Here is a 20,908-nt window from a genome sequence, read left to right on the forward strand (position 1 = left end):
AACGCTTGGCTGGGCCCGAGCTCATCTAAGATGGACTGATGCAAAGTACGAAAGTGTTCTGTGGTCTGACGAGTCCACATTTCAAACTGTTTTTGGGAACTGTAGAACAAAGAGGAAAAGAAGCATGGGGACTGTTCTAGGGTGAAAGTGTAAAAGGCAGCATGTGTGATGGTATGGGGGTGTATTAGTGGTCAAGACATGTTCTAGGGTGAAAGTGTAAAAGCCAGCATGTGTGATGGTATGGGGGTGTATTAGTGGTCAAGACATGTTCTAGGGTGAAAGTGTAAAAGGCAGCATGTGTGATGGTATGGGGGTGTATTAGTGGTCAAGACATGTTCTAGGGTGAAAGTGTAGAAGGCAGCATGTGTGATGGTATGGGGGTGTATTAGTGGTCAAGCCATGTTCTAGGGTGAAAGTGTAAAAGGCAGCATGTGTGATGGTATGGGGGTGTATTAGTGGTCAAGACATGTTCTAGGGTGAAAGTGTAAAAGGCAGCATGTGTGATGGTATGGGGGTGTATTAGTGGCCAAGACATGGGTAACTTACACATCTGTGAAGGCATCATTAATGCTGAAAGGTACATACAGCTTTTGGAGCAACATATGTTGCCATCCAAGCAATGTTACCATGGACGCCCCTGCTTATTTCAGCAAGACAATGCCAAGCCAGGTGTTACATCAACGTGGCTTCATAGTAAAAGAGTGTGGGTACTAGACTGGCCTGCCTGTAGTCCAGACATTGAAAATGTGTGGCAGCTAAAATATGAGAAGGGAGACTGTTGAACAACTTAAGCTGTACATCAAGCAAGAATGGGAAATAATTCCACTTCAAAAATGTGTCTCCTCACTTCCCAAACCTTTACTGAGTGTTGTTCAAAGGAAAGGCCATGTAACACACTGGTGAACATGCCTTTTTTGCAATGTGTTGCTGCCATTACATTCTAACTTCATGATTATTAAGTTTGTCAGTGTGAACATGAAATATCTTGTCTTTGCAGTCTATTCAATTGAATATAAGTTGAAAAGGATTTGTTGTATTCTCTTTTTATTTACCTTTTACACAACCTGACAACTTCACTGCTTTTGGGGCTAGGACAAATGGCACACAATTTACCTATATGACCCAATTAGGGATGTCCGATAATGGCTTTTTGCCGATATTCCGATATTGTCCAACTCTTAATTACCGTTACCAATATCAACCGATACTGATATCAACCGATACCGATATATACAGTCGTAGAATTAACACATTATTGTGCCTAATTTGGACAACCAGGTATGGTGAAGATAAGGTCCTTTTTAAAAAAAATTATAAAATAAAATAAGATAAATACATTTAAAACATTTTCTTGAATAAAAAAGAAAGTAAAACAATATAAAAACAGTTACATAGAAACTAGTAATGAATGAAATGAGTCAAATTAAGTGTTAAAGGTTAGTACTATTAGTGGAGCAGCAGCACGCACAATCATGTGTGCTTACGGACTGTATCCCTTGCAGACTGTATTGATATATATTGATATATAATGTAGGAAGCAGAATATTAATAACAGAAAGAAACAAGCCTTTTGTGTGAATAAGTGTAAATGGGGGAGGGAGGTTTTTTGGCTTGGTGCACTAATTGTAAATGTATCTTGTGTTTTTTATGTTGATTTAATTCAAAAAAACACAAAAAAAACGATACCGATAATAAAAAAAACGATACCGATATTTTCCGATATTACATTTTAAAGCATTTTTCGACATCTCTAGACCCAATCCAAACAACCTTCCCTAGTCATGGCGCAACAACACACACGGTCACACATAACACAACCTGCTCAATGAAATGTGTATTATATCATAAATACATCCAATCACCATAAAAATACAAAATTACACCCATTTCAATCCATTACAATGCATGATGGGAAAAATGCAAAAATCCACATTTTAATCATGTCTTGATGTTTTTTATTGTGGTTTAATTGATCAAAAATACACATTTCAACCTCATGTTGATTATTTATTCTGTATTGTGTTGAAAGTTTTACAGTAAAGTTGTTTTTAATTGGCACAGTTTGTGTGCCACCGAGGCAAAAAAGGTACAAGGGGTAAGTCAAAAGAGTAATCTGGCAGAAATAACTTTTCTTTAATATTTCTTTCTATCTGACTCACTCGTTTTTGTCTGCATGATTAATTAAAGTGAGAAGATGAAATGTATGTCCAGTATTGGAGGTGTTGTGAAGCCGGCTGGAGATGTTGCCACACAGGAATGAGGTTTGCAGAGTAAACAAGTGGGCGGGGCTCTGAGCATTCCAGCAGTTTGAAACATGAATATTCCTCTTATGAGCAGAGAAGTGGAGGCACAGCAGACAGAGGGATGCTTTGTCCACGTCCTGCACCTTAAATGTTGCACTCTACTCCTTCACTTCCTTCAGTCCTCCTCCAGCACATCACTAGCTAAATTAGCCAGGACATGATCGCTCTTCACTGCCGTGTGCTCCTGCTCATCATCGCTCTACAGGTACCTTTTTACATATCACTCTACAGGTACCTTTTTACATATCACTCTACAGGTACCTTTTTACATTCACTCTACAGGTACCTTTTTACATATCACTCTACAGGTACCTTTTTACATATCACTCTACAGGTACCTTTTTACATATCACTCTACAGGTACCTTTTTACATATCACTCTACAGGTACCTTTTTACATATCACTCTACAGGTACCTTTTTACATATCACTCTACAGGTACCTTTTTACATATCACTCTACAGGTACCTTTTAACATATCACTCTACAGGTACCTTTTTACATATCACTCTACAGGTACCTTTTTACATATCACTCTACAGGTACCTTTTTACATTCACTACATTGTAATCTCTAAACATTTCTTACATTTCTCTTTTTACTCATCATTAACTTTGACAGTTTGCTATGTAAGCCTTAATTGTTTGTACAAGCACTGTGCTTTCAAAGTCCTACTAAAACATTTTCACCACACTGTAAAGTTCTATATTTTCTAAGGAATATTTAAAGTTTTGGTGTTTACTGCCGTCATATTGCGGTCTACATGTGTCTCTTATGTGTGACTGCCATCATATTGCAGTCTACACGTATCTCTTATGTGTGACTGCCATCATATTGCAGTCTACACGTATCTCTTATGTGTGACTGCCATCATATTGCAGTCTACACGTATCTCTTATGTGTGACTGCCATCATATTGCAGTCTACACGTATCTCTTATGTGTGACTGCCATCATATTGCAGTCTACACGTATCTCTTATGTGTGACTGCCATCATATTGCGGTCTACACGTGTCTCTTATGTGTGACTGCCATCATATTGCGGTCTACACGTGTCTCTTATGTGTGACTGCCATCATATTGCAGTCTACACGTATCTCTTATGTGTGACTGCCATCATATTGCAGTCTACACGTATCTCTTATGTGTGACTGCCATCTTATTGCAGTCTACACGTATCTCTTATGTGTGACTGCCATCATATTGCAGTCTACACGTATCTCTTATGTGTGACTGCCATCATATTGCAGTCTACACGTATCTCTTGTGTGACTGCCATCATATTGCAGTCTACACGTATCTCTTATGTGTGACTGCCATCATATTGCAGTCTACACGTATCTCTTATGTGTGACTGCCATCATATTGCAGTCTACATGTATCTCTTATGTGTGACTGCCATCATATTGCAGTCTACACGTATCTCTTATGTGTGACTGCCATCATATTGCAGTCTACACGTATCTCTTATGTGTGACTGCCATCATATTGCAGTCTACACGTATCTCTTATGTGTGACTGCCATCATATTGCAGTCTACACGTATCTCTTATGTGTGACTGCCATCATATTGCAGTCTACACGTATCTCTTATGTGTGACTGCCATCATATTGCGGACTACACGTATCTCTTATGTGTGACTGCCATCATATTGCAGTCTACACGTATCTCTTATGTGTGACTGCCATCATATTGCAGTCTACACGTATCTCTTATGTGTGACTGCCATCAAATTGCAGTCTACACATATCTCTTATGTGTGACTGCCGTCATATTGCAGTCTACACGTATCTCTTATGTGTGACTGCCATCATATTGCAGTCTACACGTATCTCTTATGTGTGACTGCCATCATATTGCAGTCTACACGTATCTCTTATGTGTGACTGCCATCATATTGCGGACTACACGTATCTCTTATGTGTGACTGCCATCATATTGCAGTCTACACGTATCTCTTATGTGTGACTGCCATCATATTGCAGTCTACACGTATCTCTTATGTGTGACTGCCATCAAATTGCAGTCTGCACGTATCTGTTATGTGTGACTGCCGTCATATTGCAGTCTACACGTATCTCTTATGTGTGACTGCCATCATATTGCAGTCTACACGTATCTCTTATGTGTGACTGCCATCATATTGCAGTCTACACGTATCTCTTATGTGTGACTGCCATCATATTGCAGTCTACATGTATCTCTTATGTGTGACTGCCATCATAATGCAGTCTACACGTATCTCTTGTGTGTGACTGCCATCATATTGCAGTCTACACGTATCTCTTATGTGTGACTGCCATCATATTGCAGTCCACACGTATCTCTTATGTGTGACTGCCATCATAATGCAGTCTACACGTATCTCTTGTGTGTGACTGCCATCATATTGCAGTCTACACGTATCTCTTATGTGTGACTGCCATCATATTGCAGTCTACACGTATCTCTTATGTGTGACTGCCATCATATTGCAGTCTACACGTATCTCTTGTGTGTGACTGCCATCATATTGCAGTCTACATGTATCTATTATGTGTGACTGCCATCTACTGGTCACACTTATCATTACACCATGTCCCAGATAAAATAGCTTTGAGGTCAGTAAGCGCAACCAGAATGATGGCGTACATTAGGTGCACCGGGTTATAAGGCGCACTGTCGAGTTTTGAGAAAATGAAAGGATTTTAAGTGCACCTTATAGTGCAAAAAATCGGTAATTATACTAACAGAAACTTGTAAATGAGTAGAAACGCTATGAACAGCTAGAAATCTGAACCACACTCTACTTCCGGTTGAAAGCAGTAAATGGAAGGACACTGCAGCTCTTGCAGTGAGCAAATTCGTCCAAAAGATGTTTGGAGGAGAAAAGGTGAGGCCTTTAATCCAAGGAACAGCATTCCTACCGTCAAGCATGGTGGTGGTAGTATTATGCTCTGGGCCTGTTTTGCTGCCAATGGAACTGCTGCTTTAAATGGGACAATGAAAAAGGAGGATTAGCTCCAAATTGTTCAGGACAAGCTAAAATCATCAGCCCGGAGGTTGGGCGCAGTTGGGTGTTCCAACAGGACAATGACCCCAAACACACCTCAAAAGTGGTAAAGGAATGGCTAAATCAGGCTAGAATGAAGGTTTTAGAATGGCCTGACTTAAAGGTGTGGACAATGCTGAAGAAACAAGTCCATGTCAACACATTTAGCTGAACTGCAGCAATTTAGTGGTCAAGCAGAAGCTTGTGGATGGCTACCAAAAGTGCCTTATTGCAGGTCAACTTGCCAAGTAAGCAAATATTAACATTGCTGTTTTAACATTTTCAGTAGACACATAATAAATTCATAAAAGAAGCAAACTTCATGAATGTTTTTTGTGACCAACATGTCTATGTATATATGTGTATATGTACTGTATATATGTATATGTATATATATGTATATGTATATATAGGGATAGGCGATAGAAAATGGATGGATATATATATATATATATGTGTGTGTGTGTGTTTGTTATTTTACATGCAGTTAGCTTTCGGGCTGCGGCCCAATTTTCCAATCAATGCGACCCCCAAGTCCAATGTTTGGACCCCTGCTGTTCATGAAGGAAAGTGTGCATTTAAGAGATGATGTTCCTTCAGGGTGTGAGCAGGGTTGAGGTCCATGGGCAGAGACTGGCCCGAGGAGGGGCGAAGAGTCCGGCTAAGAGGCTTCAGTTCTGTCACTGGCCCTGTAAGTGTGGCCAACGCCCGCAGTGTCAGCCTGGGGTGAGTCTGCAACTCTTATTCTAGCAACATTATTTATAAACCTCTATTTCAATCTGTGCGTGTGTAATAACATTTGTGTGTGTGTGTAACTACATCCATGTGTGTGTTTTATGTCATGCGTCTGTGTTTTGACTTGTCTGTGTGTGGAAAAAAATCTGTCCGTACTTTAAACGGTGTGTGTGTGTGTGTGTGTGCGTATTTAGATGTGTGTGAAGCTGCCGTGTACGACTTGTCTGCGTTCAAATGGCTGTACAGACAAGTCCTACACGGCAGAAGAGGCTTCCTGCTTCACACACATCTAAATACGCACACACACTTTGGTTTTTTTATGTTTTACACACGCGCCGAGCAAAATACTGACTTTTTTTTTTCTTACCCACAGACAAATCATAATACAGACAGACAAATATATTTTTTACACACAGACAAATCATAATATAGACAGATATTTTTTTTTTACACACAGACAAATCATTATACAGACAGATATTTTTTTTTACACACATAAATCATAATACGGACAGACAGACTTTTTTTTTTACACACAGACAAATCATACAGACAGATATTTTATTTTTTTTACACACAAATCATAATACGGACAGATATTTTTTTTTACCCACAGACAAATCATAATACAGACAGACAAATATTTTTTTCACACACAGATAAGTCATAATACAGACAGACAAATATATTTTTTTACACACAGACAAGTCATTATACAGACAGATTTTTTTTTTTACACACATAAATTATAATACGGACAGATAGACTTTTTTTTTTTTTACACACAGACAAATCATAATACAGACAGATATTTTATTTTTTTACACACATAAATCATAATACAGACAGATGTTTGTTTTTTTACACACAGACAAATCATAATACGGACAGACATTTTTTTTACACACAGACAAATCATAATACAGACAGACAAATATTTTTTTTTTACACACAGACAAGTCATTATACAGACAGCTTTTTTTTACACACACACATAAATCTGGGGCGGTATAGCTCGGTTGGTAGAGCGGCCGTGCCAGCAACTTGAGGGTTGCAGGTTCGATCCCCGCTTCCGCCATCCTAGTCACTGCCGTTGTGTCCTTGGGCAAGATACTTTACCCACCTGCTCCCAGTGCCACCCACACTGCTTTAAATGTAACTTAGATATTGGGTTTCACTATGTAAAGCGCTTTGAGTCACTAGAGAAAAACGCTATATAAAATATAATTGATTGATTGATAAATCATAATACGGACAGACAGACTTTTTTTTTTTACACACACATAAATCATAATACGGACAGACAGACTTTTTTTTTTACACACAGACAAATCATAATACAGACAGATATTTTATTTTTTTACACACATAAATCATAATACGGACATATATATATATTTTTACACACAGACAAATCATAATACGGACAGACGTTTTTTTTTACACACAGACAAATCATAATACAGACAGACAAATATTTTTTTTTACACACAGACAAGTCATTATACAGACAGATATTTTATTTTTTTACACACAAATCATATTACGGACAGATTTTTTTTTTTTTTACACACAGACAAATCATAATACAGACAGACAAATATTTTTTTTTTTACACACAGACCAGTCATTATACAGACAGCTTTTTTTTTTACACACACATAAATCATAATACGGACAGACAGACTTTTTTTTTTACACACAGACAAATCATAATACAGACAGATATTTTATTTTTTTACACACATAAATCATAATACGGACAGACAGACATTTTTTTTTTACACACGCGCTGAGCAAAATACGGACAAATATATTTTTACACACAGACAAATCATAATACGGACAGACAGATTTTTTTTTTACACACACGCTGAGCAAAGATGGGTAGGTCGGCCGAGTCATACCAAAGACTATAAAAATGGGAGGCATTACCTCCCTGCTTGGCACTCAGCATCAAGGCTTGGAATTGGGGGTTAAATCACCAAAAATGATTCCCGGGCACGGCCTCCGCTGCTGCTCACTGCTCCCCTCACCTCCCAGGGGGTGAGCAAGGGTGATGAGTCAAATGCAGAGAATAATTTCACCACACCTAGTGTGTGTGTGACAATCATTGCTACTTTGACTTTTTTTTTAATACGGACAGACAAATATATTTTTACACACAGACAAGTCATAATACAGACACACACACACACACACACACACACACACACACACACACACACACACACACACACACACACACACACACACACACACACACACACACACACACACACACATATTGAGATCCATGTTTGGTGCACTAATGTTTCCACAGGTGAGTTGATGTTTGGTGCACTAATGTTTCCACAGGTGAGTTCTGTGCTGGACGGCTGTGGCTGCTGCAAGAGTTGTGCCAAACAAATAGGAGATGTGTGCAACGAGAGGGATGTGTGTGACCCTCACAAGGGCATGTACTGTGACTTCTCTGCTGACACACCCACCTTTCAACTTGGACTCTGTGCCTGTGAGTCTCACTACATCTCCTTCTTCTAGCACACTTTTAGTCCTACATCTCCTTCTTCTAGCACACTTTTAGTCCTACATCTCCTTCTTCTAGCACACTTTTAGTCCTACATCTTCTTCTTCTAGCACACTTTTAGTCCTACATCTTCTTCTTCTAGCACACTTTTAGTCCTACATCTCCTTCTTCTAGCACACTTTTAGTCCTACATCTCCTTCTTCTAGCACACTTTTAGTCCTACATCTCCTTCTTCTAGCACACTTTTAGTCCTACATCTTCTTCTAGCACACTTTTAGTCCTACATCTCCTTCTTCTAGCACACTTTTAGTCCTACATCTCCTTCTTCTAGCACACTTTTAGTCCTACATCTCCTTCTTCTAGCACACTTTTAGTCCTACATCTCCTTCTTCTAGCACACTTTTAGTCCTACATCTCCTTCTTCTGGCACACTTTTAGTCCTACATCTCCTTCTTCTAGCACACTTTTAGTCCTACATCTCCTTCTTCTAGCACACTTTTAGTCCTACATCTCCTTCTTCTAGCACACTTTTAGTCCTACATCTCCTTCTTCTGGCACACTTTTAGTCCTACATCTCCTTCTTCTGGCACACTTTTAGTCCTACATCTCCTTCTTCTAGCACACTTTTAGTCCTACATCTCCTTCTTCTAGCACACTTTTAGTCCTACATCTCCTTCTTCTAGCACACTTTTAACCCTACATATCCTTCTTCTAGCACACTTTTAGTCCTACATCTCCTTCTTCTAGCACACTTTTAGTCCTACATCTCCTTCTTCTAGCACACTTTTAGTCCTACATCTCCTTCTTCTGGCACACTTTTAGTCCTACATCTCCTACTTCTAGCACACTTTTAGTCCTACATCTCCTTCTTCTAGCACACTTTTAGTCCTACATCTCCTTCTTCTAGCACACTTTTAACCCTACATCTCCTTCTTCTAGCACACTTTTAACCCTACATCTCCTTCTTCTAGCACACTTTTAGTCCTACATCTCCTTCTTCTAGCACACTTTTAGTCCTACATGTCCTTGTTTTAGGACACTTTTAGTCCTACATCTCCTTCTTCTAGCACACTTTTAGCCCTACATCTCCTTGTGTTAGCACACTTTCAGCCTTACTAGGACACTTTTAGCCCTACATGTCCTTGTTTTAGGACACTTTCAGCCTTACTAGGACACTTTTATCCCTACATGTCCTTCTTCTAGCACACTTTCGGTCTTACTAGGACACTTTTAGTCCTACATGTCCTTCTTCTAGCACACTTTTATCCCTACATGTCCTTCTTCTAGCACACTTTCAGCCTTACTAGGACACTTTTAGCCCTACATGTCCTTGTTTTAGGACACTTTCAGCCTTACTAGGACACTTTTATCCCTACATGTCCTTCTTCTAGCACACTTTCAGCCTTACTAGGACACTTTTAGTCCTACATGTCCTTCTTCTAGCACACTTTTAGTCCTACATGTCCTTGTTTTAGGACACTTTTAGCCCTACATGTCCTTCTTCTAGCACACTTTCAGCCTTACTAGGACACTTTTAGTCCTACATGTCCTTCTTCTAGCACACTTTTAGCCCTACATGTTTTTGTTTTAGGACACTTTTAGTCCTACATGTCCTTCTTCTAGGAAACTTTTAGTCCTACATGTCCTTCTTCTAGGACACTTTTAGTCCTACATGTCCTTCTTCTAGGAAACTTTCAGTCCTACATGTCCTTCTTCTAGTAAACTTTTAGTCCTACATGTCCTTGTTTTAGGCCACATGCTTGAAAAGAATGTATAAAAAAGAGTGCTGCACATCCACAGCAACAAACAACCCCAAAGGTTTGAAACATTACAATAATCTGTATGTCCAGAATCATATTCCGTACTATACCACCTCTAAAAAGTACCGCTCCCCCCCTTTTTTTTTTTAACAAGTATGACAGCACGTTGTCATCACGTCATGACATTGCTGCTTTTAGGAGCAGAGGAGCATGTTGGGCAGCGCACACACACAGAGTACTTACAAGCAGACACAGTGTGTAGACAGAAAAGCAGAGGAGCATGTTGGGCAGTGCACACACACAGAGTACTTACAAGCAGACACAGTGTGTAGACAGAAAAGCAGAGGAGCATGTTGGGCAGCGCACACACACAGAGTACTTACAAGCAGACACAGTGTGTAGACAGAAAAGCAGAGGAGCATGTTGGGCAGCGCACACACACAGAGTACTTACAAGCAGACACAGTGTGTAGACAGAAAAGCAGAGGAGCATGTTGGGCAGCGCACACACACAGAGTACTTACAAGCAGACACAGTGTGTAGACAGAAAAGCAGAGGAGCATGTTGGGCAGCGCACACACACAGAGTACTTACAAGCAGACACAGTGTGTAGACAGAAAAGGGAGAATGTTGGTGTAAAAAGTCAAGATAAAGTTGAAGTTATAACACTGAAACACCCTCAGGAAGAGCTGCTTTAACACATGGCTAACATCCATCCACAGTGTTTTAGCTACTTCTAAATCACTAATCCTGGTCTCCATGGTGACAAATAAAGTACGTTTCTTACAAGTATTATTATCACTGGAGGAGGAGGAATAGCTAAACATGCTTCACTACACAGCGTAGGAGGATACAATAGCTCACCACCGTCACAATGTAAACAAATGCCATGAGTGGATCTACACCTGACATCCACTGTAATGATACCAAGTACAGGAGCGTATCTAGTCGATACTACTATGATTACATCCATATTTTTTATCGTCACAAAATCTTTTTTCCTTTAAAAAAAAAAAAATGTATATAATGTTTATAAAGTCAGTAAATATGTCCCTGGACACATGAGGACTTTGAATATGAGCAATGTATGATCCTGTAACTACTTGGTATCACATCCATACCTAAATGTGTGGTATCATCCAAAACTAATGTCAAGTATCAAAGAAGAGAAGAATAAGTGATTATTACATTTGAACAGAAGTGTAGATAGAACATGTTAAAAGAGAAAATAAGCAGATATTAACAGTAAATGAACAAGTAGATTAATACTCCATTTCTACAGTTTGTCCCTCATAATGTGTATAAAATAATAGGTGTATAAATGACACAATATGTTACTGCATAGACTAATTAGGAGTCTTTGTGTGTTTACTTACTACTAAAAGACAAGTTCAACATTTTATTGAAGGACTAAATGACAATAATAAACACAAGTTTCATGTACACTAACATTTGTTGTTACCATAAAGACAATAATGACATTTGTTGTGGTCCCTTTATTTATAAAAGTATGTAAATACATGTTGGTAGCAGTACTAAAATATTGGTATGTGGACAACACTAGAGTCCAGCTGTAATAAGTAGAAGAGGCAGGATCAGTACTTAGTCTTCTTATTTAACTACAGTGGCTGTTGAAGCAGACAAAAGCAAACAGACAGAGATTGTCATAGATAAATGTAATAAATGTGTGGAATAAAAGCTGCAGAGCAGTTGGAGGTTAAGAAGATGGATAGATAGATAGGAGACATACTTTTAAAAACATGAGGTGGCTTCACTGGAACCATGCTGGGAGACCTTCAGTGTTACTACAATGTTATGCAGAGGTGTACTTACAACAAGTAATAGTCACACCTGCATAGTAGCACACACACTGTCACATATAATGTTGGTAGGGTAAGTCCTCACTCACCTTTCAATGTTTCATTGCAGCCATTTTGACACTCAGCATCATTATTGACACAAATGTACACTTTGCTGCACAGTCCTTCATTAAACACTCCAATATCACATGTACATAAGTATTCAAACCCTTTCTTCAGTACTTAGTTGGTGCACCTTTGGCAGCAATCACACCCTCAAGTCTTTTTGTATACGATGCCATAAGCTTGGCACACCTATCTTTGGGCACTTTCTCTCTTTCCTCTTTGCAGCACCTCTCAAGCTCCATCAGCTTGGATGGGAAGTGTTGGTTTTTCATCCAGGATGTCTCTGTACATTGCTGCATTCATCTTTCCCTCTATCAGGTTGGATGGTGGTTGTCATCCAGCATGTTGCTGTACATTGCACATATATACTATATATATATATATATATATATATATATATATATATATATATATATATATATATATATATATATATATATATATATATATATATATATACATAAACAGATATACACGCATGTATAAATGTACATATGTACAGTATATGTATGTATATATTTATATACACATTTATGTATGTGTTTGCATGTATATATATACACATATATAGTGTATGTGTGTGTTCAGTCAGTGATTGAGGGCAGGAGAGCTAAAATGAAGGTTTGATGTGTTGTAGACCTGATGAGGCCAGTATGAGAATGTGTCTGTGTTGTAGACCTGATGGGGCCAGTATGAGAATGTGTATGTGTTGTAGACCTGATGGGGCCAGTATGAGAATGTGTCTGTGTTGTAGACCTGATGAGGCCAGTATGAGAATGTGTCTGTGTTGTAGACCTGATGGGGCCAGTATGAGAATGTGTATGTGTTGTAGACCTGATGGGGCCAGTATGAGAATGTGTATGTGTTGTAGACCTGATGAGGCCAGTATGAGAATGTGTCTGTGTTGTAGACCTGATGGGGCCAGTATGAGAATGTGTCTGTGTTGTAGACCTGATGGGGCCAGTATGAGAATGTGTCTGTGTTGTAGACCTGATGGGGCCAGTATGAGAATGTGTATGTGTTGTAGACCTGATGGGGCCAGTATGAGAATGTGTATGTGTTGTAGACCTGATGAGGCCAGTATGAGAATGTGTCTGTGTTGTAGACCTGATGGGGCCAGTATGAGAATGTGTCTGTGTTGTAGACCTGATGGGGCCAGTATGAGAATGTGTATGTGTTGTAGACCTGATGGGGCCAGTATGAGAATGTGTATGTGTTGTAGACCTGATGAGGCCAGTATGAGAATGTGTCTGTGTTGTAGACCTGATGAGGCCAGTATGAGAATGTGTATGTGTTGTAGACCTGATGAGGCCAGTATGAGAATGTGTATGTGTTGTAGACCTGATTAGGCCAGTATGAGAATGTGTCTGTGTTGTAGACCTGATGGGGGTTGGATGAGAATGTGTCTGTGTTGTAGACCTGATGAGGCCAGTATGAGAATGTGTCTGTGTTGTAGACCTGATGAGGCCAGTATGAGAATGTGTCTGTGTTGTAGACCTGATGGGGGTTGGATGAGAATGTGTCTGTGTTGTAGACCTGATGAGGCCAGTATGAGAATGTGTATGTGTTGTAGACCTGATGAGGCCAGTATGAGAATGTGTATGTGTTGTAGACCTGATTAGGCCAGTATGAGAATGTGTCTGTGTTGTAGACCTGATGGGGGTTGGATGAGAATGTGTCTGTGTTGTAGACCTGATGAGGCCAGTATGAGAATGTGTCTGTGTTGTAGACCTGATGGGGCCAGTATGAGAATGTGTCTGTGTTGTAGACCTGATGAGGCCAGTATGAGAATGTGTCTGTGTTGTAGACCTGATGAGGCCAGTATGAGAATGTGTCTGTGTTGTAGACCTGATGAGGCCAGTATGAGAATGTGTCTGTGTTGTAGACCTGATGGGGCCAGTATGAGAATGTGTATGTGTTGTAGACCTGATGAGGCCAGTATGAGAATGTGTCTGTGTTGTAGACCTGATGAGGCCAGTATGAGAATGTGTCTGTGTTGTAGACCTGATGGGGGTTGGATGAGAATGTGTCTGTGTTGTAGACCTGATGGGGCCAGTATGAGAATGTGTCTGTGTTGTAGACCTGATGAGGCCAGTATGAGAATGTGTATGTGTTGTAGACCTGATGAGGCCAGTATGAGAATGTGTCTGTGTTGTAGACCTGATGGGGGTTGGATGAGAATGTGTCTGTGTTGTAGACCTGATGAGGCCAGTATGAGAATGTGTATGTGTTGTAGACCTGATGAGGCCAGTATGAGAATGTGTCTGTGTTGTAGACCTGATGGGGCCAGTATGAGAATGTGTCTGTGTTGTAGACCTGATGGGGCCAGTATGAGAATGTGTCTGTGTTGTAGACCTGATGGGGCCAGTATGAGAATGTGTCTGTGTTGTAGACCTGATGGGGCCAGTATGAGAATGTGTATGTGTTGTAGACCTGATGAGGCCAGTATGAGAATGTGTATGTGTTGTAGACCTGATGAGGCCAGTATGAGAATGTGTCTGTGTTGTAGACCTGATGAGGCCAGTATGAGAATGTGTCTGTGTTGTAGACCTGATGAGGCCAGTATGAGAATGTGTCTGTGTTGTAGACCTGATGGGGCCAGTATGAGAATGTGTATGTGTTGTAGACCTGATGAGGCCAGTATGAGAATGTGTATGTGTTGTAGACCTGATGAGGCCAGTATGAGAATGTGTATGTGTTGTAGACCTGATGAGGCCAGTATGAGAATGTGTCTGTGTTGTAGACCTGATGGGGCCAGTATGAGAATGTGTCTGTGTTGTAGACCTGATGGGGCCAGTATGAGAATGTGTCTGTGTTGTAGACCTGATGGGGCCAGTATGAGAATGTGTCTGTGTTGTAGACCTGATGGGGCCAGTATGAGAATGTGTCTGTGTTGTAGACCTGATTAGGCCAGTATGAGAATGTGTCTGTGTTGTAGACCTGATGGGGGTTGGATGAGAATGTGTCTGTGTTGTAGACCTGATGAGGCCAGTATGAGAATGTGTCTGTGTTGTAGACCTGATGAGGCCAGTATGAGAATGTGTCTGTGTTGTAGACCTGATGGGGCCAGTATGAGAATGTGTCTGTGTTGTAGACCTGATGAGGCCAGTATGAGAATGTGTCTGTGTTGTAGACCTGATGAGGCCAGTATGAGAATGTGTCTGTGTTGTAGACCTGATGAGGCCAGTATGAGAATGTGTCTGTGTTGTAGACCTGATGAGGCCAGTATGAGAATGTGTCTGTGTTGTAGACCTGATGGGGCCAGTATGAGAATGTGTATGTGTTGTAGACCTGATGGGGCCAGTATGAGAATGTGTCTGTGTTGTAGACCTGATGGGGGTTGGATGAGAATGTGTCTGTGTTGTAGACCTGATGGGGCCAGTATGAGAATGTGTCTGTGTTGTAGACCTGATGAGGCCAGTATGAGAATGTGTATGTGTTGTAGACCTGATGAGGCCAGTATGAGAATGTGTCTGTGTTGTAGACCTGATGGGGGTTGGATGAGAATGTGTCTGTGTTGTAGACCTGATGAGGCCAGTATGAGAATGTGTATGTGTTGTAGACCTGATGAGGCCAGTATGAGAATGTGTCTGTGTTGTAGACCTGATGGGGCCAGTATGAGAATGTGTCTGTGTTGTAGACCTGATGGGGCCAGTATGAGAATGTGTCTGTGTTGTAGACCTGATGGGGCCAGTATGAGAATGTGTCTGTGTTGTAGACCTGATGGGGCCAGTATGAGAATGTGTATGTGTTGTAGACCTGATGAGGCCAGTATGAGAATGTGTATGTGTTGTAGACCTGATGAGGCCAGTATGAGAATGTGTCTGTGTTGTAGACCTGATGAGGCCAGTATGAGAATGTGTCTGTGTTGTAGACCTGATGAGGCCAGTATGAGAATGTGTCTGTGTTGTAGACCTGATGGGGCCAGTATGAGAATGTGTATGTGTTGTAGACCTGATGAGGCCAGTATGAGAATGTGTATGTGTTGTAGACCTGATGAGGCCAGTATGAGAATGTGTATGTGTTGTAGACCTGATGAGGCCAGTATGAGAATGTGTCTGTGTTGTAGACCTGATGGGGCCAGTATGAGAATGTGTCTGTGTTGTAGACCTGATGGGGCCAGTATGAGAATGTGTCTGTGTTGTAGACCTGATGGGGCCAGTATGAGAATGTGTCTGTGTTGTAGACCTGATGGGGCCAGTATGAGAATGTGTCTGTGTTGTAGACCTGATTAGGCCAGTATGAGAATGTGTCTGTGTTGTAGACCTGATGGGGGTTGGATGAGAATGTGTCTGTGTTGTAGACCTGATGAGGCCAGTATGAGAATGTGTCTGTGTTGTAGACCTGATGAGGCCAGTATGAGAATGTGTCTGTGTTGTAGACCTGATGGGGCCAGTATGAGAATGTGTCTGTGTTGTAGACCTGATGAGGCCAGTATGAGAATGTGTCTGTGTTGTAGACCTGATGAGGCCAGTATGAGAATGTGTCTGTGTTGTAGACCTGATGGGGCCAGTATGAGAATGTGTCTGTGTTGTAGACCTGATGAGGCCAGTATGAGAATGTGTCTGTGTTGTAGACCTGATGAGGCCAGTATGAGAATGTGTCTGTGTTGTAGACCTGATGAGGCCAGTATGAGAATGTGTCTGTGTTGTAGACCTGATGGGGCCAGTATGAGAATGTGTATGTGTTGTAGACCTGATGAGGCCAGTATGAGAATGTGTATGTGTTGTAGACCTGATGAGGCCAGTATGAGAATGTGTCTGTGTTGTAGACCTGATGGGGCCAGTATGAGAATGTGTCTGTGTTGTAGACCTGATGGGGCCAGTATGAGAATGTGTCTGTGTTGTAGACCTGATGGGGCCAGTATGAGAATGTGTATGTGTTGTAGACCTGATGGGGCCAGTATGAGAATGTGTCTGTGTTGTAGACCTGATGGGGCCAGTATGAGAATGTGTCTGTGTTGTAGACCTGATGGGGCCAGTATGAGAATGTGTCTGTGTTGTAGACCTGATGGGGCCAGTATGAGAATGTGTATGTGTTGTAGACCTGATGGGGCCAGTATGAGAATGTGTCTGTGTTGTAGACCTGATGGGGCCAGTATGAGAATGTGTCTGTGTTGTAGACCTGATGGGGGTTGGATGAGAATGTGTCTGTGTTGTAGACCTGATGGGGCCAGTATGAGAATGTGTATGTGTTGTAGACCTGATGGGGCCAGTATGAGAATGTGTATGTGTTGTAGACCTGATGGGGCCAGTATGAGAATGTGTCTGTGTTGTAGACCTGATGGGGCCAGTATGAGAATGTGTATGTGTTGTAGACCTGATGGGGCCAGTATGAGAATGTGTCTGTGTTGTAGACCTGATGGGGGTTGGATGAGAATGTGTCTGTGTTGTAGACCTGATGGGGCCAGTATGAGAATGTGTCTGTGTTGTAGACCTGATGGGGCCAGTATGAGAATGTGTATGTGTTGTAGACCTGATGAGGCCAGTATGAGAATGTGTCTGTGTTGTAGACCTGATGGGGGTTGGATGAGAATGTGTCTGTGTTGTAGACCTGATGGGGGTTGGATGTGACCTGAATGGAGGCCAGTATGAGAATGGAGAAGCGTTCCAGCCCAGTCCTCTGTACAAGTGCACGTGCATCGCAGGAGCCATCGGATGTACTCCGGCATTCTTGCAGAAGCCTGCAGCTCTTCTGGGACCCGCCCCGCTGATAGGAAACAAAGCAGCGAAACATGCCCAGGATACTGTCTACATGTCAGGTGTGTGCTCCAGGTGACCTCCAAATATAGTCAACAGCACCCAGAGCAGTAGCAGTCAGTGTGAGCTCATGTAGACGGCTTATTTTGCTCTACTTGTCAATGACTCATCACATTGCTGTCAAAAAAGCACTACTGTAAATTGCAAACTATAAGCCACAACCTTTTTCCTACACTTTGAACTCTGCGGCTTATAAAACAGTGCAGCAAATGGATGGATTTTTCTTTGCTTTAAAAAAAAAAAAGTGTTATTGTTTGTGCTATGGTGCCATCCTTTGCACAGTGTCCTTCCATTTAGTGCTTTGGACTCCAACTCAGTGCCGTTTAGTCTTCTAGCCGTCCATAGCGTTTCTACTCCTATAGATTCTTCATTCATACCTCCAAGCAACATTTGTAAGTTTTACAATATAACTAAAACCATTCTTACTTACTAAAGCGTCCCATGTGTGGTGTGTGTAGGAGTGTTTTCATGCATATTTGTACCTGCTAGCGTCGTTAGCATTAGCTAATATGCTAACACATTTACAAGTGTGTGTTATTAGCTTACAAAAGGCAAAAGCAGTGAAGTTGTCAGGTTGTGTAAAAGGTAAATAAAAAGAGAATACAACAAATCCTTTTCAACTTATATTCAATTGAATAGACTGCAAAGACAAGATATTTCATGTTCACACTGACAAACTTTGTGAATAATCATGAAGTTAGAATGTAATGGCAGCAACACATTGCAAAAAAGGCATTTTTACCAGTGTGTTACATGGCCTTTCCTTTTAACAACACTCAGTAAAGGTTTGGGAAGTGAGGAGACACATTTTTGAAGTGGAATTCTTTCCCATTCTTGCTTGATGTACAGCTTAAGTTGTTCAACAGTCTCCCTTCTCATATTTTAGCTGCCACACTTTTTCAATGTCTAGACTACAGGCAGGCCAGTCTAGTACCCACACTCTTTTACTATGAAGCCACGTTGATGTAACACGTGGCTTGGCATTGTCTTGCTGAAATAAGCAGGGGCGTCCATGGTAATGTTGCTTGGATGGCAACATGTTACTCCAAAAGCTGTATGTACCTTTCAGCATTAATGGTGCCTTCACAGATGTGTAAGTTACCCATGTCTTGACCACTAATACACCCCCATACCATCACACATGCTGCCTTTTCCACTTTGCATCAGTCCATCTTAGATGAGCTCGGGCCCAGTGAAGCGTTTCTGGGTGTTGTTGATAAATGGCTTTGGCTTTGCATAGTAGAGTTTTAACTTGCACTTACAGATGTAGCGACCAACTGTAGTTACTGACAGTGGTTTTCTGAAGTGTTCCTGAGCCCATGTGGTGATATCCTTTACACACCGATGTGGCTTTTTGATGCAGTAGCGCCTGAGGGATCCAAGGTGTGTAATATCATGGCTTACCTGCAGTGATTTCTCCACATTCTCTCAACCTTTTGATGATATTACGGAGCGTAGATGGTGAAATCCCTAAATTCCTTGTTGAGAAATGTTGTTCTTCAACAATTTGCTCAGGCATTTGTTGACAAAGTGGTGACCCTCGCCCCGTCCTTGTTTGTGAATGACTGGAAGCTACTTTTATACCCAATCATGGCACCCACCTGTTCCCAATTAGCCTGTTCACCTGTGGGATGTTCCAAATAAGTCTTTGATGAGCATTCCTCAACTTTCTCACTCTTTTTTGCCACTTGTGCCAGCTTTTTTGAAACATGTTGCAGCCATCAAATTCCAAATGAGCTAATATTTGCCAAAAGTAACAAAGTTTGTCAGTGTGAACATGAAATATCTTGTCTTTGCAGTCTATTCAATTGAATATAAGTTGAAAAGGATTTGTTGTATTCTCTTTTTATTTACCTTTTACACAACCTGACAACTTCACTGCTTTTGTACGTTGACATTCTTTTTGTATTGTTTCAGTTTCACAAATTCCTCAGTAAATTCATCAAAACGTCAGCGTGGAGTTATTGAGTCTGTTTAGCTGATTAGAGAGCTAGCTTGCGCAGCTAGTGGGTCCATGACCATGACTTCTGTTTTGTCTGATCAGCCGTTTTACTGCCTTGTTACAGACACTTTGTAAACAATGAAGGTATATTTCTGCAGCTTATAGTCAGGTGCGGGTAATGTATGGAACAAATTGTTCTCCTTAAAAGGTAGTGGGCGTGGCTTATATACCAGAACCCTTTATAGTCCAGAAAATACTGTCATTTTTATTTTTTGTAACTTTATTCCATTGTTATTTAGATGAGTCCCAAATAAGATGTTGTGTAATTGTGACTGAAGCTTACAGGGATCCTAACGTGGCCTGGAAGAAGAACTGCCTGATCCAGACCACCATCTGGAGCCCCTGCTCCAAGTCCTGTGGTCTGGGCATCTCTGTGCGCGTCACCAACGACAACCGCAAATGTGAGATGACCAAAGAGCGGCGCCTGTGTCAGCTGCGCCCGTGCAGGAAGAACACCAGGAGCGGCACTAAGGTGCTTAGCAAAATAAAAGTCTCCTGTGGGAGTAGAAGTGAAGTAAGAGTGTATTGTGGCACACAGGTGGCAAAAGGTAAGAGATGCCAGGCTCAGTTCCAGGCCACAAGAGCAGAAGTGTTGAGACTGTCAGGCTGCACCAGCACCAGGAAGTTCACACCTACCTACTGTGGCACCTGCACACACCTGCACCGATGCTGCTCACCCAACAAGTCTCGCATCATCAAGGTCACCTTCACCTGCTCAGGTGGCACTCGGGTGGAGTGGAAGATGCAGTGGATCACTTCCTGTGTGTGTCTCAAGACTTGTGCTCAGTCAGGGGACATGTTTTCTCACCTGCATCTCATCTGACCTTCACCTCACCTCATCATCACGTCATGCCATTGTTCAAACG

General features: G+C 41.3%; 1 protein-coding gene across 1 annotated transcript; it reads left to right on the forward strand.

Annotated features, from left to right (window-relative positions):
* Positions 1–1,541: 1,541 nt before the first annotated feature.
* Positions 1,542–20,908, forward strand: ccn6 (cellular communication network factor 6). The gene is made up of 7 exons (XM_062033845.1): positions 1,542–2,261; positions 2,338–2,508; positions 5,936–6,061; positions 8,429–8,582; positions 17,833–18,042; positions 20,321–20,514; positions 20,581–20,908. The coding sequence occupies exons 2-7, from the start codon at positions 2,461–2,463 to the stop codon at positions 20,863–20,865; spliced, it is 1,017 nt and encodes a 338-aa protein (XP_061889829.1). The 5' UTR covers positions 1,542–2,261; positions 2,338–2,460; the 3' UTR covers positions 20,866–20,908.

This window comes from Entelurus aequoreus, linkage group LG23 (genome assembly GCF_033978785.1).
Source record: "Entelurus aequoreus isolate RoL-2023_Sb linkage group LG23, RoL_Eaeq_v1.1, whole genome shotgun sequence".
In the NCBI taxonomy this organism is placed as follows: Eukaryota; Metazoa; Chordata; class Actinopteri; order Syngnathiformes; family Syngnathidae; genus Entelurus; species Entelurus aequoreus.